This window comes from Salvia splendens, chromosome 14, assembly GCF_004379255.2.
Source record: "Salvia splendens isolate huo1 chromosome 14, SspV2, whole genome shotgun sequence".
In the NCBI taxonomy this organism is placed as follows: Eukaryota; Viridiplantae; Streptophyta; class Magnoliopsida; order Lamiales; family Lamiaceae; genus Salvia; species Salvia splendens.
Window position 1 is genome coordinate 26,155,171 of NC_056045.1, and position 23,937 is coordinate 26,179,107.

Below are 23,937 nucleotides of genomic sequence, written 5' to 3' on the forward strand. Positions count from 1 at the left end.
CCTTACAGAACTGTCTGAGCACCGTGAGGCCAGTCGTCTCACCCATCTGTAGGTATTCATCGAACATGTCCGTTGGTCCGGCGTAGGCAAGCTGCCGGAATGCAGCGGTGCACTTCTGTTGCATAGACAGCCCGATCCGGGCAGCCGCATCACGCCGGAGGGTGAAGCACCGGTAACGCTCCGCCAAATTCATCGCTATATAGTTGAACAGCCGTCGCGACATCCTGAATCTCCGGCGGAATATCTCGGGTGGTTAACGGGGGTTATCCACAAAGTAATCATCCATTAGACGATGGTGCGCACCGACGTGGTCTCGTGGGATTGTCCGCCGATGAGTAATGGCACGAGGGATCGCATCCTCCGCATTCTCCGCCTCCTCCGCCAAACGGGCCGCTTCTTCCTGGGCGGCCTGGTGTTGCACCTGTTGAATCAGAGCATTCCAGCTATCTCTCCACAAATTGTTCATTTCCGACCCTAAATTGTAGTGAGAGAAATTTTTATAGATGTAGAGTTGGAATGGTGTGAAAATAATGAATGGAGTGGGTGTATTTATAGGTGAATTGAAATGTAAAAAAAAAATTAAAATCGGCTATAGCCGCGGCGGTCGGTGCCGCCACTATAGGCGCCGCGCCTATAGCCGCGTCCGCCTCCATTTCGCCGCGTCCTCGCCCCGGAGTCAGCTGAAGCCCGTCCGCCCCCCTACCACCCCCATTTCGGTGTCCGCCCGCGCTCTCCACTATAGCCCGCCCGCCCTCCGCCCCAACCCGCGGCTATAGCCGCGGGCTCCCCATAGTGGATACCCTGACAGATGAAATACCAGCGTGGAGAAAAGACGAATTTGGTTGGAGCTTTCCTCTCGACTTGAAAACACAGAAACTCTTGTTAGAATGCTGTCTTTCTGTGGAGAAAGCAGCCAGATCTCGTTCTAATTGGCTGGTATGCAATATATTCTACGAACTCGAGCCCTCGGCTTGCGATTTGAACCCTAAACTATTGCCTATTGCTCGCCTCGAAAACTAGGGCAAATTGTAGCAGTTTACGTGTTGAGGATATGTCTTGTATAAGATGGTTAGATGAGAGAGCAATCGCCTCGGTGATCTATGTTTCTTTCGGGAGCTTGACCGTTTTAGGGCTTGAGCTATCCGGCCAGCCCTTTTTGTGGGTCGTGAGGTCAAATTTTACCATTGACGGGTCCAAAGTTGAGTATCCATAGGGTTTCTTGGAGAGGGTGTGTGGTGGTCGTGGGCTAAGGACAGTATTCGAATGGACGCCTCAAGAGAGGGGTTTTGTCTCATCTTGTGCTGGCCATGCCCTTCTTGTGCTGGCCATATTTTGCGGACTAGTACCACAATCATGAGCTGTATTTGTGACAAGTGGAAGGTTGGAGTAAGAATTGAGCAAGATGGGGATGGGATTAGGAGTAGGGAAGATATCAAGAAGAAAATTGAGATATTGGTGGGTGATGATGAGATGAGAGTTAATGCATGCATTGAGATTGAAGGAGATTGCTAAAAGGAGTGCTGGTCAAGAGGGGTCTCCTTTTGTGAATTTTCAGAGATTCATTGATCATACATATCATGGAGTACAAGGGATGAATTTAAACTACTTACCAACATATGTATATGTGGGCGGTGGAATAATATTTCATTTGATTTTAATATTCTCCTGTTCCATATTAATTGAGTCATTTCTTTATTTTGAGAAGTTCCAAAATAATTGAGTCATTTCTATTTTCTGCTAAAAGTAACATTTTTTTATTTTATTCTCTCTTCATCTCCCTTACTTTATTCTCTACTACTTTTATTCACTGTCCACTTAATACACTATTCTTGAAGAGAAACGCCTCTATTTGTATTTATACTCTTGCGTTAATACAATCATAATTCTATCTTGGTTGTTCCATGGAAATAGAGTCATTTTCACAATTGAAAAAAATTAATACATTTTTTCTCTCCAACTTTATTTTCTCTTTAATTGTCTATTTAATCTTCGTGAATAAATGAAATATATCTATTATCTTGGAACTAAGGGTGAGCATTCGGTTTTCAGTTTCATTTTTTGCTAAACTGAAATTGTGTGAATATGAATAATGAACTGGATCGAATTATTTGAAAAACAAACCCAAAAACCGAAATCTGAACTATAAAAATCGACCTGAACAAAAAAATCAAAATTTCATAAATATATCCGAAAAATCTAAAAAAACTGAAATCCAAACTACCAAAACCAAACCAAAAAAATAAAATTGTACAATAAATTAATTTTAATAATTAACACACAAACTATGTCGTATCAACTAATTAGCATATCCAAACAATCACAATCTTTACAAAATCTAAATATTATTGCATTTATCAATATTAATCAGCGCAAATAGAATTTATTTTTAGATATACATATGATATTAAAAGGAAATTCGGTTTTTCAATTTTTTTGTATCCTAATAAAAAAATCTAAAATAATGCAAATTGAAATTTACAGTTTGATTCGGATCAGATATTCTTATTTTTGCTCACCCCTCATTGGGAATCGAGGGAGTATATTTATCATATTTACAATTACTCAATTTGATACTAATCCGAGGCAAAATGATTCCATCGATTTAAATCATCCCTCCAAAGCCCAAACACTCACGTCGAATATTGGGTGAATTTATGGAAGAGTAAAGACAAAATTTAGTCCTGAACATATGCCTAATTTACGATTTTGGTTCTAGATTTTATCTTTTAAATTTTTTGGTCCTGTACATTTTAAATCGGATCACAATTAGTCCTCCGTTAACAATTCAGTTAACAATTCCGTTAATATTTAACAGTCAGTGATTTTAATCACAATTTTGACCAATTAAAGTTGTTGATTATGATTACTTATACCCTAATTATATTCTTAATTATTTTAATAAATTTTCATTTAAAATATAAAACAAATAATATAAAAAACAAAAATGAAATATACTGCCCAATTTAATTAATCAATCATCTCCTTAATTAATCTAGGTAATGCTCACCAACATTGATCCCTCCGCCGCGCCGGAGCCCCCTTTCTCCTACTGCCACACCGACGCCGCCACCAAACGCAAGCGCCGCCCCGCCGGAACCCCAGGTATTTTTTTAATTTAATTTATACATATATGTAATTATTTCCAAAAATGAATTGAAACTAGCAGATCCGGATGCGGAGATGGTGTCGTTGTCGCCGAAGACGGTGCTGGAGTCGGATCGGTACTTGTGCGAGATCTGCAACCAAGGGTTCCAGAGGGATCAGAACCTGCAGATGCACAGGAGGAGGCACAACGATAAGCAGTCGGGGCCAATACATTACGCCTTGGAAGCGGTGGAATTTCAGTCGGAGGTGGTGGTCGTGGTAGATTTTGAGAGGCAGGTGGTGGAATTTGAGTCGGAGATGGTGGTTGCGGTCTATTCTTAGTAGGAGACGGTGCTTGAGGTCAATTCTCAGCCCGATTAGATTTTGAGAGGCAGGTGCTCTTCCCCTTCCCCCCCTTCTCGTTCTCCTTCTCCATCTAGAGTTTCTTCCTTCTATCGATAAACTAGCTTAGCTCTCGTCGTGCCGCTCGCCGCTCAGAGAACAACGGCGCCGTCGAAGTGAGAGAGGGTGAGAGGGTGACCTTTCGTTTTTGTTCAAAAATTGTTTGTTTGTTGTAAACTTATTTCTTACTCTTTATTTTCTTTTTTAATACTCTTATTTTAGTATTTTTAAATGATATATCCTTAAAATAATTAAGGTTATGATTAGGAGTTGGTAATCCCATTAAAAATTACTTAAGTTGGTCAAAATTGTGATTAAAATCGTTGACTGTTAAATATTAACGGAATTGTTAACGGAGTGATCCGATTTGAAATGCACAGGACCAAAAAAATCAAAAGATAAAGTGTAGGACCAAAATCATAAAATAAGCATATGTTCAAGACCAATTTTGACATTTACTCTTCATAGTGACCGACAAAAATAAATCTCGAAAATGTGCAAATGTAAACAGAACTTTATTTATTGATTTATTCATTTAGTCTTCAAGTATATTTTTCTAATTTTGCAGTACATCATTAGCTACCATAGTAGAAGAACCATCCTTATGAAGGCACACACAAAGTCTCCCAAGTCCACCTGGTAAATCTTGACAAAATGATCCAGTTAACTTATCTCCGTAGGCTTTTTCGCATATACCTTTACATTCTGCTTCATTGCATTTTATATCGATCGTCACACAATCTCCAAATGCTGAACCATACACTAAAATCACCATCAATATTGCACCCATTTTCAAAGAAAAACCATTGAAATCGAGATCGTGAATTTGCAGTGGAGAAGTGGACTTTCAGTCTGATGATTTGTGAAGAGAAGATAGATGATTTTTGTTTCGTGAAAAACGTGCCCTATTTATATTAAAAATTTTGGAAACCAATGACCAAGATTTTTCTCTTTTACTCTACTAATTTATTACCGGTAACGTTATTAATTATATAGAAAATTATACTAAAGGCATATATACATTTTACAATATGGTATAGTCTAAGTTTTTGTAGATAAAAAGTCATTCTAGCAAAAGATGATTTTAATTTAATTTATCAATCTAACACTCTGTAAAATCGAAAATTCAAACTAATAAAAATTTAAGAGAATTAAGATTTTTTTTTCTTGATTGAAATATTGGAATCAAAGTAGAGTAGGGGCTGAAGGTGGTCCTAAACCTATAACGATTTTACGATTTTGGTCCTGAATATTATCTTATGAATTATTGCATCCCGAACAAATGAAAACAGATCGAATTTGGTTCATTTTGGACGGAGCATTCAAAATTAATTTTATGTTTTATGTCTACATAATACTATAGATTGGGCTTATGAAATGGAGTAATTAACATGCGTAGGCGATTGAACTATTGGACTTATGTGAATAAAAAAAATTTAGTGTTGGGCCACCAAACAATTCATTCAAGTAAAATGTGAAAGTCATCAAGTCTACATATATGATTATAATTTATGATTTATGTGTAGAGAAGCTAGCTAACTTTAGTTTTGAGTTATTTATATTTAGAAATTTAGATATTAATGGCAAAGATTATTTCCTACATATTTAATTACAATAATAGTATTAAGTAAAGTAGAAAATTATAGTTGATGCATCTATAGCTATTTTGTCAACATTTTACTTAGTATACAGATACTTTTCTAAAACTTATACTCACTCAGTATGCAGAAGTTTAATTTGTTTGCCCTTTTAAGCGTGACAGCATATAAAATTTCATTTTCAATAGCCATACAATATGGTATAGCATGCGCCATAATTTATTAGCTTAATCTAAAAAATTGTGGAATAATAAGATGAAGTCATTAAAAATATATTCGGTATCATATTTATTTTGGTAACACAATTAAGTGAGTAGTCAACATGATAATCTGCACAACAACCTTTGATAATGATTATAAATAGAGTACATCAACTTGTCAAGAAACATAGAATCAAGTTTCTGGTTCCAATGAAATATAAATTGAGATTTGAGTTAAGATGGGTTTTCATGGAGTGATGTTGATTGGTTTAGTAGGTATTTGTGCAGTAGCTTTGGGTGTTGTTGATGGCAATCGTAGTGACGAAACCAGCTTAGTAGGGCACGGATGGGGTCTCGCTCGTGCAACCTTCTACGGCCCACCTGATGGCCGTGAAGGAATGGGTATACTATACATATTCACAATAAATAGACAATTTTTTTCAAAAAGCATGTAATAGTAGATTGGAATCTAAGTGCAATAACGAGTTTAGCATAGGAATAGTTTGATGGGGCAAAATCCGCGTGACGGCCACCAACTTATTGGCAGCTCGTTGGCCAAATCCTGCTCGGGAAGGCACTCTCTTTTGAGGTTACAACTAGTGATGGCTCTGTTGTCCAGGCGATTAATGTCGTTCCTAGCAACTGGAATTTTGGCATGACTTTTGGGGCCAAAATAAATTTTCATTAGTATGAGTCTCATTTTCCACTCCTCTTTTTTTCCAACAAAATTAGGTTTTTTTTCTTATTACACTTGTTTAATTCTTCCATTTTTGAGAAATGGATTTTTGTTGTAGTTTCTTGAGTAGAGCCATATTTGGAGATAAATGACGATTCTTGATGAATACTTTCATGCACATTATTACTCCTACAAGATTTAAATAGAATTACACAAGTACGGTGGGTCTGAGTTAGCCAAGCGGTAGAAAGATTAATAATGCCCGAGGCCAAAGGTCTTGGGTTCGAGTCCTTCGTAGATATATTAGTAATATAGTAATTAAATGTGAGTAGAATAAATTAGTGAAATGTGGAGCCTACTTACCATTTATGGCAAAAGTGAATATGACTCCTATTGTGGAACGAAATATGACTTCTATTGTGGAACAGACCGAAATGGCAAAACAGGATTCTTATTATAGGACAGAGGAGAAATACTTTTTATTGTTATTCTAAGCAATGCTCGAATGCCACATCATCTCTTACTTTACGAAAAATAGACAAGTAAGATAATTGCAAAATTTTCGTCTTTCGCACACATGTCATGTGAATGTCAAGTCACCGCCCTAGTGTCTTCTTAAACTTATTTCTAACCCTATTTCCAAACTAATAGAAAGCACAAACTTATTAATTTGACATAACCCAAAATTAAAATTAATTTTAATACTTATTAGAAATGGGTCACTCACCAAGTCGATAATGGATTTATCTCTTTATCTCTTCTCTTGCCTACCCACGTAATGGAAGTCCGATTTGTCATTCCGGCCCAGGCGTGAGGGGGCGTGTTAAAACTCTTAAATTTTGTTTCGCATCGACTTGGTGATGATCCTAGCTCCTCTATATAAATATGGATAATCTTCCTCTTTATGAAGCCTTTTAAGGGGTGAGTGACTCATTTATAATAATAGTAAGAAATTAAAAGAAATTTCGAGTCAAAAGTAATTTAAAACTATTGCAGCAAAAAAGATGATACACTTCAGTTGGACCATCAAAATGAATTTTAATTATGTATGCACGTGTATCAATGTGATGGATGCAAAAATACGTATTATTGTGATGTTTATAAATTAGCACCAGAATTTCTAAACAGCGTTACAGTAAAACAACATTGTCCTAATTTAACACTGTAGTTTTCAAGAAGGCAGATAAATCTCACACTTCGGAGCTTTAAAGGTTGTTTTTCACTAGAGGTGAACCTGGTTCCTCATGGCTCAATTATAAATAAAGGCTGCAAAAGAAAAAAAATTATGAGAAGGAGATATAGCAGATCTGTGGAATATGATGTTTGAGGATCACATATCTGACTTGTATCAGTATTACTACTCCCTCCATCCCATAAAATATGTCACACTTTGACCGAACACGGATTTTAAGAAATGTAATGGAAAGTGAGTTGAAAAAGTTAGTCGAATGTGGGTCCTACTTTATATAATTTTATAATGAGTTAGTGGAATATGTGGTCCACTACCCAAAAATGGTAAAAAGTGAAATGTGACAAATCTTGTGGAACGGACGGAAATGGAAAAATGTGACAAACTTTCTTAGACGGAGGGAGTAAGTTGTGCATCATTCTATCATACGCGGAGGAAATATGATCAGGTTCGAGATCAAAGCTTATTTAGCATTGAACTATTAGCTTCCCACACAACCACATGCCAGAATTTCGATACGAATTTCAAAAATGGAGTTTTGAGTAAGAGTGGAGAAAGAAAACAATTTACCGTATCCAAGCTGACAGGTTTGCCATCATCTACAAGAATGTCAACTACGGTGCCAGACTGATCAGCCTGAAAAATAAACGAATAAATAAATAAAGATATCCGAATGGCGTATAGAAAAATGGAGATGAGCATATTTTCAGTGCTAAGTAAATAGGCAATATGGAATCAGCAATCTCAAGGAGCTTAACCATAAGCTTTCAGAATATCCCTCAAGCTGAATCACCCAATTTAAATTTCAAATTACTTATCTAGACACATGTATCCACCAATAAACAAGAATATAGATACATGAATAAATGTTTTACAAGAGATTGAAGCTCACCTCAATATCATTCATCAGTTTCATAGCCTCAATAATGCATAGTACCTGTCCCTTTTGCACCTTATCCCCAACCTAAAATTCAGGATAAAGAAAAGCAAATATACAATCATGTAGTAGTAGTTAACAACCATTAGATAAAAATAAAATGGCATGTGCTGATGTTTCCTTTGCAAACTTAGATTAAAATATAGTAAAATAGTTTTAAGCATAAAAGTATTGGGTGTATATTGTGTGTGGCACCTCTGCAAGAGGAGATAGCTTTAGTTAGATATAAAAAATGAGAAAATCCTCCCAGACACATACATTGAGCTCACACCAAAGTCTCAGCCTATATATATAGATGAAGAATAGACATTATTAAATGTGTACACATCTACTGTATGTAATCATATATAGATATCTTCATGTATAGATTCACGTGTTTTGTGCAAACCTTCACAAAAGGTGGTTCACCAGGAGCTGGAGAGCGATAGAAGTTTCCAGCCATAGGGCATTTAAATGGGGGATGCGATGACTTTGGTTTTGTTGGTGCAGGTGCTGAAGTGGGAGGTGAAGGTGCAGAGGCCACAGACGCCAGAGCAGGAGTGCTTGGTGGTAGTGCAGACTGGTATGTAGGAGGTGGTGTATAATAAACAGGAGCTGGAATTGATGGCTGTGGCAGTGCTTCCTTTTTCCGGATAAGGATTTCACAATCCAATTGTTTAAGCTGCAACTCCACAATATCTTTGGAATCGACAAGCCTGGCCATGTGATAAAATGGAGAAGTTATAATATAGAGACTGAATGAGACAATGACCAGATTCTAACGCAATTTGGTTTACATACTTGACGAGATCTGATACTTGGGTCATAAAAGCTGAAACAGAGGATGCATCTGGAGCTTCTTCTTGCTTTTCAGATTCTAGGATAGGCAGTGTCTCTAGAGCTGTAGTACCATTCGAAGCTTTTTCGACCACAGCCTAGTTGAAATGGGAAATAATCTTAGTATTGAAGAATTGAAAAGCAACAAATGAAAACAGAAACTGTTTATACAAACATAATTTTTCGTCTTACCTGACTAAGCTGAGAACAGACCTTAAAGGCATCTGATTGGGTGCGGCTACATCCCTGCAGAAAAGGAATAACTTATAGCTTGCCGTTATCTACAAATTAAACATCACTGTTTCTATCTTAAGTAAACTGCATTATATGATATTCCCAGATCTAAACTTGTTAAAAGACATGAAAAAATCGAAGCAGCCCAAGTCCTTCCGTCTCCAGTATAGGATTTATCAATGAAATTGAACATCTAATCACTGGGGCATTAACATATCCTATATTCAATCGCTAACTGTTTCAGTTCCATTTAAAAGCAATGATCAGATATTAAACTCATGTTCAATATCCACGATACTCATCACCACTAAACCAACAATTGAACTTTCCAAATTATGCAAAACTGAACATGCATACAAGAATTCCTAATGTGTTCTCTGAACAGATGCTCTCAGATATCCAACATCTTTTGAATTGAATCTTGATACATCACTTCATAAAAAGGCTTCTAAATATAGTCACCATATAAATATTTTCACTGAAACTAGTGGAATATCGGGAATATGTTAATTGTGGGATGTAATAATCACTCAATGGAGCCTACTACATTTACTTTGAGAATGTATATCACTGCTGCTTCAAGAGGAACTTATTGAATTCATTGCTGATGGAGACTTGTTGTCGTGTTTTTTCCTATTCACATGAGATAGATACACACTATTTTCATATCACATATTCAGCTCTTACAAACTTAACTTTATATTAAAATACATCTTCTCTCTACGCAATTACACAGCAATGATTTCTAATGTCGAAATTTCTTCGCAGATAACTAATATACATATGATAATGCAATAACAGCGCATGATTTAAATTTCCATATGTATGACTTGCAATCAACCGCAGCGGAATCAAAAAGTTCAAATTGATAGTAACAGTTTAGCAGCTCAACCAAACTAGAGCATTAATCAATCTAGTCTAGAAAACTGCGTTCATGCATGATACTAGTATGAATTCACTAAACAGCTAGAGACAGCCATTTTACCTGAATCTGAGCTTTTGTTGTCAATGCAGGAGTTGATCTGGAATCAGATCGAGGAAACGAAGCAATGCAGTTCGGTCTCTGAGCCGGCTGAGATGAAGCGGCCAGCAGAGGCGAAACCTTCGGGCACGGGACGCTGAAAGACGCCATTGATGATTGTTGCTTCACCAACAAAAGTAAAGGACAAATCAGCGAATTGCAATCGTAGACTGGAATGCAATGGGAAATATCGAAGAACTAGCAAGGAGAAGAGGGCGATGAGAATGTAGTGGAGACTAAATAAGAAACTACGGAGTTATTGAGAGAGGAAATGGAGGCGTTGCGCTCGAGGGTATCGGTATATGGAACGGCGTCGTTTTAGTTTGGCTCATCGTGGTGGTTTAACCAACGTTGTACTATCAATATTTTCGGCCAAATTAATAATCGGTGGGGACATTTATAACTTCAACAAGTTTTCTGCCTATTTCAAATTTTTATATGTCACGGCTTTACTATATGCTCTTTTAGCGTGCAAGTATTTATGACATTTTGCTCTTTTATTTTATACTTATGATATGACAAAGAGATGTTATAATTTTTTTTAATTCATTCATAGCATTTTATTATAAAATAAATATCTAAAAAGAATATACATTCCACTAACTTCTTTTATTCATATTCATTCACATTTTCTAAAATCTTACCAACACAAAAATAACTTTCTGCTATAATTTTATTTATATAATAAGTTTGATTATTATACATTAAAAACTGTAAATAAAATCATTAATTTTATGGAATCATTTAAACATGAAAGTTCGAAATCATCATAGTTAAAATGAATGTATAAAATAATAAACTAAATTTTTATTGTTAGATAGTTTATAGTAAATTAGTAATTTTAATAATAACTTTAATATATTAAAATCAAATTGGTATATAAAACAAACAAAATGCTACGAAACAAGTACCTATAGATTGGTACTCACATAACATATCATTTCTCAATAAAATGGAATGTGTATTTCCTATAAGTACATTGTACATTCTACAAATGTTAACACTCATATAAATAAATAAATAAATAAATAAATAAATAAAATAAAATAAAAGTCCCGTGCGTTTCACAAGGTAATATATATTGTCGAAACAATTTACAGTTTTAGACAACATTACAGTGTATGGCTGCCTTGCTTCTAGCTATTTTATCTTCTTCGTTGTGTTCATGAGCTCATTTGCTTCTCTTCAATCGTAGCAGCTGAGTATTACCAACTTAGAGCATGTAGGTGCTGCATGTGTTGTTTTGCCTATACATGTTCAGAGGGAGAGATAGTTTATGTTAATAAAATTATCATAAATGCAACCGAAAAGTGTATTAACATCATAACATGTATGTGGTTTACTAACTTTACCTCCTTAATTTGGTTTCATGTAGAATATTGGCCTCATAACAACCATCAAAGGATCACTGCAGACAGTTCCGGAAGAATCGAACTCCCTGTTCCCAACATTATTGTGATCAAATATAGAACTTGAGGAGATATAACTCACACACACGCACAAATATAGGCATAATCGAGTACCTGCAGTGCAAAAACAATGTCTGCTCCATCAACCTTTAATGTCACTCTTCTTAGCTTATCATCTCGTGATTGTCCAAGTTTCAGAATTCCCTGCAATTTCAAATGTTTTTTCCCATGGAATAAGAACGTATGTAATATTCAGACTGTCATGTAGAACATTGTGTTTGCGTGGTCGCGAATAGTATGTTTTACCTGGTCATCCAGTACCCTGCACATACTTGAAAGCTCCAAAATGCCAACTGGAGGAATCGAAGTTGATTTACAAACATCCACGTAATATTTGTTCAACTGCAGCAATATAATAAATGGAACTTAATCTCCACATTTTGAAGACTAATATTGGTACTGAGAACTAGCAGAAAGCACACCTCTCCGAGAGTTGTGTCTTTCTTCTTTCCCCCTCGAAAAAGCTTCACAACTGAGCACAGTATGATCTGGGGATATAGCTTCCATTAAAAAAGCATATGGAGATTTAAAGAAAAGCGTAAATTGTTCATTACTCATAAAACTGATGATTAGTTTGAATCAAAAGCTTGGAAGAGAATTGACTTTGGAATCAAATAATTTTACATGATGTATGCCCTCATAAAAACCCCCCACAATGTTGCAAATTTATCCTACCTGCTGATGTTGGGGCAGCGATATAATTGTGTCTACCACTGGCGATTTATACACCTTTGATAATGCAGCAGCAACATGATCTATTCTTACCTGAAAAAAGTTCCCAATCTTTAAAAAGACATGGTTGAAATCTTCAAAGTGCATATTGGAATGAAGAGAGGTTTTTCATTACAGATTTCAGAAAACATTTTGGGAAGAATGATAAAACTAAGTAGATAATAATGTTTCTTGTGTTACTTACTTGATTGGACATCGAAACATTTTCTGCAGATTTTTGTTGATCTTCAGTCCCATCTAATGATGATAGCATAGAGTCACCTATTAGAATTTCAATCGCATTCCTGAAAAAACATATCAAAAAGTTCTTGTTATTCCAGTTCAATGTGGACTTAAGCAACACATAGTCTTAAAAGTCAATAGTAACTTAATCCATTTTCCTAAGGACCTAATTATGGCATCTCAGGAAACTGCTCTGGTTTGGAGTCAATTGGACGTAGCATACAAGATGGTATGCAAGGATAAGTGAAAAAATATCAACCTGCACACTGCAAGAGCCTTTCTCATATCTCCAGATGCTGCAGCAACTTTCTGCAGAAATAGAAGAACATCATTCACAATATATTAAGACATGTAAAACTGACCCTTATTTACCAGTAAGGGTGCAAGAAATCTGGAGAGAAAGAAAACCACGTGTTTTAATGGTCCAGAGGAAAAGAAATTGAGCTCACCCTGGCACAGAGTTCCAGAGCTTGTGGCTGGAAAACAGTGTAGGGAAGTGCCTATCAAAATTGCAGTTATGTTAGGCAGACATGATATTTATCCAAGCAAAACATATACTCCGTAGTATAAAACTATAAACTATGTGATCTCAGAGAATACTTCTATAGATGCATTGCTGATGAGATAGAGCTAAAACATTCTTTATGTTTTTCGTATTCTTTAACCTTTCATTTCTTTCTATGTTATCCTATTATTTTTTAGATATACTTTAAAGTTAGTTATGCAAAAAACTGATTAGTGGAATAAGGTAAACAAGAGCCTTCAGTCAATTTGATCCAAGTCGGTCAACTAATGTTCTAGATTTTCCTTCAGCATTCAATAGTATGTTACTCCTGTATTCATGACATCCAGTGAGAACTTGGTAAAAGCTGGGAAATTAAAGGCTTACCCTTAGTCTTTCTTGAAGGATATTGATGATCTGATCCTTGGAGTAGGCACAAAAGGTTATGACCATATGTTTACCTAAATTAAAAATATAATAAATCAACCAAAATCTGGGACATTTATGACAACTTTAAAGAAAGTACATATAAAAGACAGATGAAACTGTGATAAGAAGCATGACATAGAATACGAATGCAGAGCACATCCAAGGATGCACATGTAAACTAAATCTGAGAAGAAGTATATCCTTGGAGAATGAGGTTCTAAGAAGAGAGTATGTGAGAAACTAGTTAACTGGATACACTTAATATTGTGAAAAAACCCTATACATTGTATTGACATGAAAAACGAGTAAATAACAAATTCATTTCAAATCCTTGAATTTCAAACTCCGCAAGCTGATACAACTTTAGGATGAACGCAAGCAACTATGAGTGTTTCAAGAATAGTTCTACAGATCAGAAAAAAGGTACTCTAAGCACAAGGAGAACACTTTCGTCTTGTAATCTGGTCGACAAAAAAAACATCAGTAGAACCTCATAATTACATGATGTAGGACTAGTACCTCAAAATGAGGAGTAAATTATTCCTCAGGAAAAAAAAGGGATGCAGCCAAAAAGCTGTAATAGGCAGATACTAGAAATGAGCTGATTAACAAGTACTCACCATTTAAAGAACGTAGCTTTGGGATAAACCTGTCGGCCAAGTCAATAGCATTAGCAACCCCTGTGTATGCAAGTTAAGAAGATTAAAACCAACTCTCAGGGTAAATGACCTTGAATATTTAACATTGTAAGGTCGTTAACATACCTAGCAAAATACACTTGGAGAAAGGCAATGTTGTTAGCATGAAAAGATCATGAAGCACAGCTCGATCTCTGGTAATCAAATAATCCAGCTCATCAGCTATAACCAATCTGTCACGGTATTCAGTGAGTTAAGAAACAACAGAATTCATAGAACTTGAATGCATCTCCTACATAATGGCAACTAAAGATTTACTTAACCAAGAAATAAGCTGTATAAAATGGGAACTATCATGTCTTAGGCTTAAGGAACAGGAAAAAAGGCACATGACACTCACATCATCTTCATGCCAGGGGTCTGTTGAGAATACAAGTTCTGAAGCTGCTGCAAAGATGATGTAGAATGACTACGTCTCTTCCCAGAATGGTTTTGCTCAAGAATCTATAACAGCAAGGTATTAGTAATCTGAGGTCTTGGTTTGAAATCACTCGTACATAGCATCAATATACCTTGCTGAAAATATCATTCATGTTCGCAAGAGAAGTGCAATTGATGGGCAATACATCTGGATACTGTATACATTCCTGTTCCCCACAGAAAAGAAAATGCATGTTACTGTTAACAAGATGATATCACTGGATTGTAGGAAAAACATGTTGTTGATCACAAACGGAACATTTCATTTACTTAAGCTAAAATTTGTTCCTTAATCAAGATCAAAGGAAAATTTTGATTGGGGTTCCTAATTCATGAAACAAACAAATTTTAATTGGAAAGTCATATTCCATTTCAGTACTAAACATTTTACTACTTGGGAACCCAAAATTTCAGATAGACATAGACATAATAGCATCAGCGAATATCATGCTATTCAAATTTTCTGTACCTAAGCAAAAAACAATTTTAGATGCAGCAAGAATGAGTACCTCATTTGCCCAATCGGCAAGCATCGCTTTTACTTTTTCCATCGACAGTGTCTTCCCAGTTCCCGGGCACCCACACACATACAGACTTCCAGCCTTCTCTTCCTTGATGCATTTCTTGCAGAAATCCAGGATCCGGTTCTGCTCATTTTCGCGGCAGACAACATTCGTTTGGGCAGTTGATACATGTAATGCCTCATTAACAGCTCTTCGTTGCGTCTCATCTACTAGTGAATAACTAACCGTGTAAGAACTAACCAATCCGAAACAAATAAGGCATAATCACACCTGAAACACCTCGATATATACTCACAACACATCATCTCCTAATAATTAACACTAACCTCTTGGATTCCAGTTCTGTCTCTCAACAAAATCCTCTGATAATTGCTTCTTCTGAGGTGATCCACTCAAATTTAAGGATGTTTTCAGGCATTTTCGTATCTGTCGTAATTGATGAGAATCCAAAGCAAAATTTAAGACTAACTAAACATATTAAACCTCGAGACCATCATCGAAACAAATAACAACAAGAAGATATCACACCTCACATCGCATCAAATTACGGAATCCGGATAACTGATGAATAAACTAGTGGTTTACAGGGCGTGAGAGCTTACATTAGCTGTCGGGGAGCTATGAGGGGTGCCTTCTTTGCAGAATCGAGGAGATTTGCGCAGCGGCGATCCGATTGCAGCATCCGAATCGGATATCAGGCGAGTTTTCCGAGGTGTAACGGCAACTATGGCCTCTGAGGTCGGATCCGACGATGGAAATTGACGGAGAGCTGCGAAGGCCGGCATATCTGTATAGGGACTGGTAGCGGAAGCTGCGTGGATGGAAAAGGGTTGAAGAAATTGAGAGAGCAGCTGTTGGGGATTGAGAGTGATGGCCAATAGTTTATATGGTAGTGTACAAATGCTTCATACGGCGGGAAGTGGGTGCATTGGCGGGAAATAGTTGCGGGGCGGGTCTCGGGATCCGACCCGAGTTGCTTTGCTGGCTAGTTAGAGATGTTCTTAAAATTTGACTCATTAAGTCATTAAGTTTAACCAATTTTTGAAACGCTAAAATTTAAGTATGTTAGAATACTATACCTCGAAAATTTAATAAATTCATAGGAGTCATATCCTATGAGTTGATAAGGTGGTTTATTTCGATTATTGGTTTGCCGTTAGGATAGCCTAGGTGCATTATAATTAGCAGAACGATATTTTTCTAAGAATTAGTACTAGTAAACTACATTATATTACGGCCAAAATGAAAATTTTACTAAGTAATATTTAAGAATATAAAGGTGTTTTCCACCACCTGATCTTGCTTTCCTGTACGTTCAATTTATGTGTTTGGTGTAGTGTAGCATTTCATCTTTGTATGGTTTTAACTATTGAAGCTATTTATTTCATTATCACAGCTAAGGAGCTTCACAAGAAGAGGTTGATGATTGACCGATGCAGGAACATAGTTGAGGCATTTTCTGGAAAATAACGTTCAGATAAGCTGAAACTTTCTGAAAGGGCGCAGTTTAATCATTACATAGTTTCACAAAGCTGATAGAATCAATTGAATATACAATCAATTTGGGATGTAAATCTGGTGTCTGTAACCTCAATGGGTGCTGAAGCTGACAACCTGGATACAGATGAACTAGTTTTTTCGATTATGTGTAAGCAAACAGTTGGAGACTTATTCTAGACATGGATGACTTCATGGACTTTGATGCTCTTCTTCCCAGCTGGATAAATCCAGCTGAAATGGCAGAATCTCATCTGTTTATTGTATCTTGCTTCATTGCTGGTTTGGTGGGCATATTAACTATTTTTTACACAGTTTTCCAGTGGAGAAGAAACATTAATTTAACTTGGATGAGAGCCATAGCCAGGTCAAAGAAAAACCCCAAAACAAGGCACTTGGTTGCCATGGCTCCTCATACTTGGGTTTTGGAATCTGTAGCTCGAGGGAAAAGGTTTAAATGCTGTGTTTGTTTAAAGTCTGTGCCACCTTCCCAAACTATCAGAAGCCAAATGAGACTTTCTGATAGTTTTATCCACTGTTGTAGCATACGTGGTGCAGCGTCCCACTTGGGTTGCTCCTCTAATGCTCTCAGAAACTGTAAGTGTGTGTCGATGTTTGGCTATGAACACATGATGCATCAATGGGCAGTGCGGTGGACCAAGGTAACAGATCAGCCCGATGAATCCTCATTCTGTTGCTACTGTGAAGAGTCATGCAGTGGTACTTTTCTTAGGGAATCCCCAATATCGTGTTGCTTATGGTGTCAGCGCTTGGTGCATGTTGACTGCCATGGTAGTTTGTTTAATGACACAGGGGATGCTTGTGATTTGGGACCTTATAGAAGGCTTATACTATCACCTCTATATGTGAAACAATTTTTTAGGACTTCTTCTGGTGGATTTCTGAGTTCCATCACCCAAGGAGCCAATGGGATTGAATCTTCTGTGCGTGCTAGCATAAGATGTCAGAGTATGAATTATAAGAATGGAATTGAGATCTCAAATGATTTTGGTAATAGTAGTGATATGAGTGGTACCTCCATGGAGATTACGAAGGAGACCAGTCAGATGGTGAATGGTTCTCATAGAACTGAAGAAAACCAAAACGGTCAAACAAATACTAAGGAGGTGGACCAACAAGGAGAAGCAAAGAAGATGGAAACGGATCCTAGTTTGGAAAGAAGCTTATCTATTAATCGAAAAGAGGGGACTCAGTTAGGAGGCCTGAGACAAAAGTATGATATAAATGATCTGCCACCTGAGGCAAAGCCCTTACTCGTGTTCATCAACAAAAAGAGTGGAGCTCAACGAGGAAATTCATTCAAACAGAGACTGAATATTCTACTGAATCCTGTACAGGTCAGAGTTGTTTAGGCAGTATCATTTAATTTTGGCATTAATTTGAACCAAATATTTCATTGGAACAGGTTTGAAGTGCCTGAACATAAACTTGTATCTATATATCTAGGAAAACACTAATGTAATGATGATAGTTGCATCCCACCAGTTAGGATAGTTAGAGCTTAGGAATTAAAGAGAAGTCATATTTGTCCATGGCAATTACCAACTTTTCCCTTTTGGGTTAAAAGTTTCTTATATTGATTTTCAGTCCCCTCCAAATAGTTTAATGAAACTTCTATGGAAGAAGAGATTGGACATCTAAGAGCTGCATAGAAAGTAGTAGTTGCATCATCTATGCTTATGAATATGCTATTCATTCACCAATTAATGGTTTTCATTGCTCACCAGTTTTCTGGTGATTAGGCTAGTATGAGGTTGAATTGAAGGAATCATCTGCAATTAGAAACAATTATCAAGACCAGATATATGAAGTTGTGCATCTATGTAGATACCTGTCCCGATTGTTGTTTTGACTCCATGTATTATATCTTGTGGTTGTGTGTGTGTGGGGTTGCTCCTGCTTGTCCTTGCGGATTAATCTTACTATCTTTACTTTATTGAATGTATTTCAATATTCCTATATGAATTGTTATGCTGTTTTGGTACATTAATTAGTTTGTTCACTGTATAGGTTTTTGAATTAAGCTCAGCACAAGGGCCGGAAGCTGGACTCTACTTATTTAGAAAGATTCCTCATTTCCGAATTCTTGTTTGTGGAGGAGATGGAACTGTTGGCTGGGTTTTGAATGCAATAGACAAACAAAACTTTGTTTCTCCTCCACCAGTGGCCATTCTTCCTGCTGGGACTGGAAATGATATGTCTCCAGTACTTTCTTGAGGGGCTGGCCTAGGTTCAGTTGAGAGGCAAGGAGGTCTGTATACATTATTAGATCACATAGAACATGCTGCAGTTACCATGCTTGATAGAAGGCAGGTATCATTCTCGAGCCAGCACAGGAAACCACTCCATTCTCCTAAATTCATGAACAACTATCTTGGTACATTTCGTATTGAACTTCCTGCCATATTTAGTTTATTTATCTGTAACTTCTCTTGACAACCTTGCACCAATTTTTACACTGAAAAATTTGTATACAAAATGTGTGTCCTCATTAACAATTTCTGCTTTTGCAGGGGTTGGATGTGATGCAAAAGTTGCTTTGGAAATCCATAATATGAGAGAAGAGAACCCTGATAAGTTCTACAACCAGGTAGATACTGTTAGTTTGTATCGTAAAGGATGGTCACAGCTTCTGGAAATAAAGCCATTGCACTCGTTAATACTTGAAGTTTTCATTTTTTCTAAAACATTGTAATGTGTCAATGGAAGTAAAATTTCAATTTTTCCGGAAATTACTCACAAATTACTGTTTGGGTGTCTTATTATTGATATTACGCTCTTGCTTGATGGTGCATGGGAAATTCTATGTTACTTGTTCTTTGGTAATTTTGTTGAAGGGAAGCTGTAGGTTTCTTAATTTTCAAGACTCTCATTTACAAATTCAGTCACAACATGACATGGATATATGCCCCTAAATAGCTGCCATTCAGTCTCTAGAATTTTTTGATCATTCTTTTTGGTCTGTTCACCTACAGCGAAATAATCGGGGCTTGGAGCACCTTGTAGACATTTGAATGTGGGGGCTATTATTATTTTACCGGGGGGTTGGAATTAGCTCCTTCCGATCATATTTCTCCAGAAATGAAAAAAAAAAGATATTTGTCTTTTCAAAGCTACCACCCTAATAAAAACTGTATTCTTGTAATAGGGCCTGTCCCCGGCCATAAATATAGTGAAATCACCTCTTCTATTTTTCCCGACTAGTAAGAAAGAGCTTCTCTGTAGTAAGAAAGAGCTTCTCTATATTCTAAGGTGCAGCTAATAACAAATATTGGAAGTTATTTCTTCCATTGTTGTTTTACATATTCTATGATTTGCTTATGTTCATTTGGGCTTCATGCTGTGGATTCTTTTCTTCTTAGGTATGTTTTGTTTTATTTAAAGACATTAGTTGTCTTTGACTTGAAATTTGTTTATGCTAAGTCATGTTTGGATTTGAAATCAGACTGTGTACTAGATTGTTTGTCGAACTCACGTCAATGCTTGAGTAGTATTTGCTTGTATTTTAAAAAGTTCATAATATTTAACTAATTGATAATACCTTGTAGTCAAGGTGCTAATGCACTTAGCAAACATCACTCTGAGTGAGAGTCGTTAAGTGTTTTTGTGTGCTGCACTTGTGTATATTTTCCATAACTGGTCAAGGCCCTATTATTAGCTAAAGTCCTTTATTCACGAAATAGGTTGCTTTAGTCATCTCGCTCAAATAAAGTGTTTCTTGCAGTTCATGAATAAGGTTCTTTATGCAAGAGAAGGTGCTAGGAGCATAATGGATAGGACATTTGCCCACTTCCCCTGGCAAGTTCGGGTGGATGTGGATGGTGTCGAGGTTGAGGTTCCTGAGGTCAGTGCATCGTTTTTAAAATCTAAGTTTTACTATTTCTTTCTGCTAAATCTATGTAAAAATATTTGTATAGCAAACAATCTAGTGCAACATTCTTATTGGAAGTGCTCTGTTGCTTCATCATTATAGGATACAGAGGGTATCCTTATAGCTAATATTGGAAGTTATATGGGCGGTGTCGACCTATGGCAGAATGAAGAGGAGAACTATGATTATTTTGATCCTCAATCTATGCATGACAAAGTGCTCGAGGTAGTAAGCATTTCAGGGACATGGCATCTTGGAAAGCTGCATGCATGTCAAACTCCTTTAGTGATTACACTAAACTCCTTTTTCCTACGAGATAATGATTACACTGTGAAGCTCTTTTGTTGCAGGAGTTTTTCGTTCTAACTCAGCCATTTATTTGGTGATTAGACTGAACTCGATGGTTTAATCTTTTACTGAATAGATCTGAAACATCATTTAAAGAATTTTTGGTGTCAATATCACTGTTTTCATCCCAGAGCAAATAATTTGTTGCACTAAATTTGATAATTACTTTATAAGCATTCTAATAAACTAAGCTATTTCGTAGCATTATAATACAGTAAATCGTTCCCCAAATAGAAATTTTTTTCAGTCCAAAATGCCACGTTAAGGTTTAATCTAGAAAAATCAGTGTTATGCAGGAAAGAATATCCTCTCTTTCTTGAGAGAAGGTGAAGTATTTGCAACTTCAATTGTGACTGACCACTAATCTGTTGTATTGTATTATCATTGGTGTCTTGGATAGGTTGGGCTATCTCGGGCTCGCAGGCTTGCACAGGGGCAGTCTATTAAGATTCAGATTTTTGCTGGCTTGCCGGTACAAATAGATGGAGAGCCATGGTTCCAACCGCCTTGTTCATTAACCATCACACACCACGGACAGGTCTGGCTTCACCTCCTCCCTCCTCCACCAGAATCATTTCTATTCATAGGATGAAAGTTAAGCCATGCTTAAATTAAACTAGTGGTTTGTTGTTAAGTTAGTCATAAAAACCAAGTGTTGTCTTTTACCTCAATCATCTCTATTAAAAGAAAATTCAGGGCAAGTCTCTTACGAGTTATTTAGAATGATAATTATGGTGTCAGACAGGCCTTTATGTTGAAGAGAGCCGCAGAAGAACCTCTTGAGAATGTTGAAATGAATCATGTCATCGATGCATCACAGAATGGCTCTGAGGCTGTCTTAGGTTATCTTTTACGTTTAGCTATGACCACGTCTGTTCGTGTACAAAACTGATCAGTTTGTCTCACTTCCTTTTTACGGGTGATCTATATTTTGTATGTAGTATTTACAAGAAAGAGAAGAATGACCTTATTGTATACAAACAATCTTCCTCAATGTGCAGCAATATTTTTAGCAGCAATGCTGATACAGGATATTGCATTTTCCTCTTTTGTTTCAAACATGAACTAGGTATGATGGTTTATTTGAAGTGTTCTTAGATCTAAACCGGAAACAGCTTCAAGTTGAGATCGGATCGAACTGGAAGATTTATACCAGTGGATAGACTGAGAAAAGCTAGAACTTACGTCAACTTGAAAGGTAATTTTGCTTTCATTAGTTGGTTGCATTACAATGTATATGATCTGAAACAAGGATATTCTTGCATCGTGATTCCAGTTGTTTTTAAGAACTGAAATTTGCACCTTTAGCTATGGGGCTTATGCTCTCTCACTAAGCTGCACTTGACCTTGTTCCAGAGCCTCAGAACGAATCCTCGTGTTCCTTTTGCTTCAGTTCTACATCGACTCGCCCTGCCACTTTTATCTGTGCTAGATAGCTTCTTTGATGTCGTGGAATTCTCCTTGTATATCTGGTCTAAGCGATGCAGGTAGAAAGGGGATTTGAGGTGAAACGAATGTGGTGTTGAGCTGCCGTTTGAGACCCGGATAGCACGGTTGAGCTGTCTGGTGATCGCTTGGAGTTCGTAGGAGTCGAGAAGGTTGCTGCCATGTTGCTTTGGGCTGAGCTTCCAGATAGGACTCAGGCGATGTCGTGGATGGTTTGGTGAGTTTAATCCCATCTGGAGCCAGTGTTGTGTGCAACTGTTTCTTCTGCTTTCCTGTTTGCTGTGTTCTTGTATTCTTCTTAATATGATTAGAATTTAAGACATGCTTTGTAGATATCATGCGTCTTTATTTTAAAAATTCTTGTTGGTGTTATTAGCTAGGATCACATTGTTCCTGACGAGTTTCATTAGGTGATACAGATGAATGCAGTTACGAAAATCTGTATACTTCTTTTTGAAAAACAAATTAATAATGACTTTATATAATTGTGGTGATTCAAACCTCTAATTTCATGGATAGGGAAACGTCTTCTCTACTCAGATGCTCTCATCGTCTGACCAATTTATATTTTCCAATACCACATAGTATTTAGTTAGTGCCGGGCCTACCGGGTCAAAATTGAAACTTTAGGCCGGGCTGGGCCAGGCCAGGCCACTCTGAAAACAGGCATGTTACTAGATCAGATTTTTATTTTGATATGTTTATTAAATGGTGTAAAAATCATGGATTAAATATGTTCGGTCAATGGATTTTGACCAAATAATAAATATGACGAGACATTTAATTTTGTGAAATTAAATGATATAACGTCGATCTACATTTTACCTAGATAAATGTAGTATATTCACTTTCTCAAATCCGATTTCCGGTGAGTGAGAAATAGTGGATTAAAGTTGGACGTAATTAGCTTTTAATTAAAGCTTGGAGCTTGAGTTTAGAGAATAATTAACTAGTGTTAATTATCTCACATTGGAGAAGTGACACATCTTTTAATGTGTTTAAATTAAGTGACTTTATGTTACTTAATAATTATAGTGGACCAAGATGGGTGAAAGAGCCCACACGCGGGCCGTCGCCGCCCGCCCGCCCGAGCCCGTGCCCGTGCTTGGATCTTGGATGGTCTTTGGGCTCGGGTCTAGACCCGTAATAATCATTTTAGACCACCGCTGAGTCAGCAATCCAAGTGGCTTGACACGTCGTCAAGCGTGGCACAGTCAAAGCTGCCACGTGAGAAAAAGCACACGCTCCACACGCGAATGGCACACTCCTGCCACACGCTTGGTTGACCCTGCATGGTGGCTTGGCCTATAAATAGGCTAGTCATTCCACTGCATTAGACACACATTACACCATTCACAAGCATAAGCTCTCTCCCTCTCTCTGCATTGTTTTTCTGTCGAAAGCTCTGCCATCTCCTCCATCCAGTTCGCCGGAGTTCTGTTGATTGCGGTGCTGCTTCACCAGAGACGTAGCCGTTTTACCTTTGGGGACGACACGCCAAACCGAGAGCACTACCGGGGCGTATCTCGTCTTGCGGGAAGAGGACTCCTCGACTCGGCTAAACATTGTTCACGGTTCTTTGTTTCGATTCTTTCATTGTA

The 23,937-nt window shown here is 37.1% G+C and overlaps 2 protein-coding genes and 1 pseudogene across 3 annotated transcripts; 1 reads left to right on the top strand and 2 right to left on the bottom strand.

Moving 5' to 3' along the window:
* Nucleotides 1-6,978: 6,978 nt before the first annotated feature.
* LOC121765239 (biotin carboxyl carrier protein of acetyl-CoA carboxylase 2, chloroplastic-like) lies at nucleotides 6,979-10,502 on the bottom strand. Its single transcript, XM_042161307.1, has 7 exons — nucleotides 10,122-10,502; nucleotides 9,095-9,148; nucleotides 8,867-9,000; nucleotides 8,475-8,781; nucleotides 8,042-8,113; nucleotides 7,720-7,785; nucleotides 6,979-7,226 (listed from the first exon to the last, which is right to left on the bottom strand). The coding sequence occupies exons 1-7, from the start codon at nucleotides 10,266-10,268 to the stop codon at nucleotides 7,203-7,205; spliced, it is 804 nt and encodes a 267-aa protein (XP_042017241.1). The 5' UTR covers nucleotides 10,269-10,502; the 3' UTR covers nucleotides 6,979-7,202.
* Nucleotides 10,503-11,166: 664 nt separating this feature from the next.
* On the bottom strand, nucleotides 11,167-15,998 carry LOC121765228 (cell division control protein 6 homolog B-like). Of its 2 annotated transcripts, none has more exons than XM_042161286.1 (17): nucleotides 15,756-15,998; nucleotides 15,480-15,579; nucleotides 15,139-15,359; nucleotides 14,722-14,796; nucleotides 14,550-14,653; nucleotides 14,276-14,382; nucleotides 14,132-14,191; nucleotides 13,470-13,543; nucleotides 13,030-13,080; nucleotides 12,840-12,889; nucleotides 12,543-12,642; nucleotides 12,302-12,391; nucleotides 12,049-12,114; nucleotides 11,873-11,968; nucleotides 11,681-11,770; nucleotides 11,510-11,595; nucleotides 11,167-11,404 (listed from the first exon to the last, which is right to left on the bottom strand). In XM_042161286.1, exons 1-16 carry the CDS (start codon nucleotides 15,936-15,938, stop codon nucleotides 11,563-11,565), a joined length of 1,500 nt encoding a protein of 499 aa, XP_042017220.1. In that variant the 5' UTR covers nucleotides 15,939-15,998; the 3' UTR covers nucleotides 11,167-11,404; nucleotides 11,510-11,562. The 2 variants fall into 2 exon arrangements, with proteins under 2 accessions (XP_042017220.1, XP_042017219.1); XM_042161285.1 differs by having other exon boundaries at nucleotides 15,139-15,362.
* Nucleotides 15,999-16,832: 834 nt separating this feature from the next.
* Nucleotides 16,833-21,782, top strand: LOC121764420 (annotated as a pseudogene).
* Nucleotides 21,783-23,937: the final 2,155 nt, after the last annotated feature.

Coding starts and splice junctions, on each gene's coding strand:
- LOC121765228 (XM_042161285.1), bottom strand. CDS start 15,938: ATGCCGGCCTTCGCAGCTCTCCGTCAATTTCCATCGTCGGATCCGACC. Junction 12,392..12,542: donor ATGTTTCGATGTCCAATCAA/GTAAGTAACACA, acceptor AACTTTTTTCAG/GTAAGAATAGATCATGTTGC. Junction 11,596..11,680: donor ACATTGTTTTTGCACTGCAG/GTACTCGATTAT, acceptor TGTTGGGAACAG/GGAGTTCGATTCTTCCGGAA.
- LOC121765239 (XM_042161307.1), bottom strand. CDS start 10,268: ATGGCGTCTTTCAGCGTCCCGTGCCCGAAGGTTTCGCCTCTGCTGGCC. Junction 9,001..9,094: donor TCTGTTCTCAGCTTAGTCAG/GTAAGACGAAAA, acceptor CATTTCAACTAG/GCTGTGGTCGAAAAAGCTTC. Junction 7,786..8,041: donor AACTGATGAATGATATTGAG/GTGAGCTTCAAT, acceptor TTTATTTTTCAG/GCTGATCAGTCTGGCACCGT.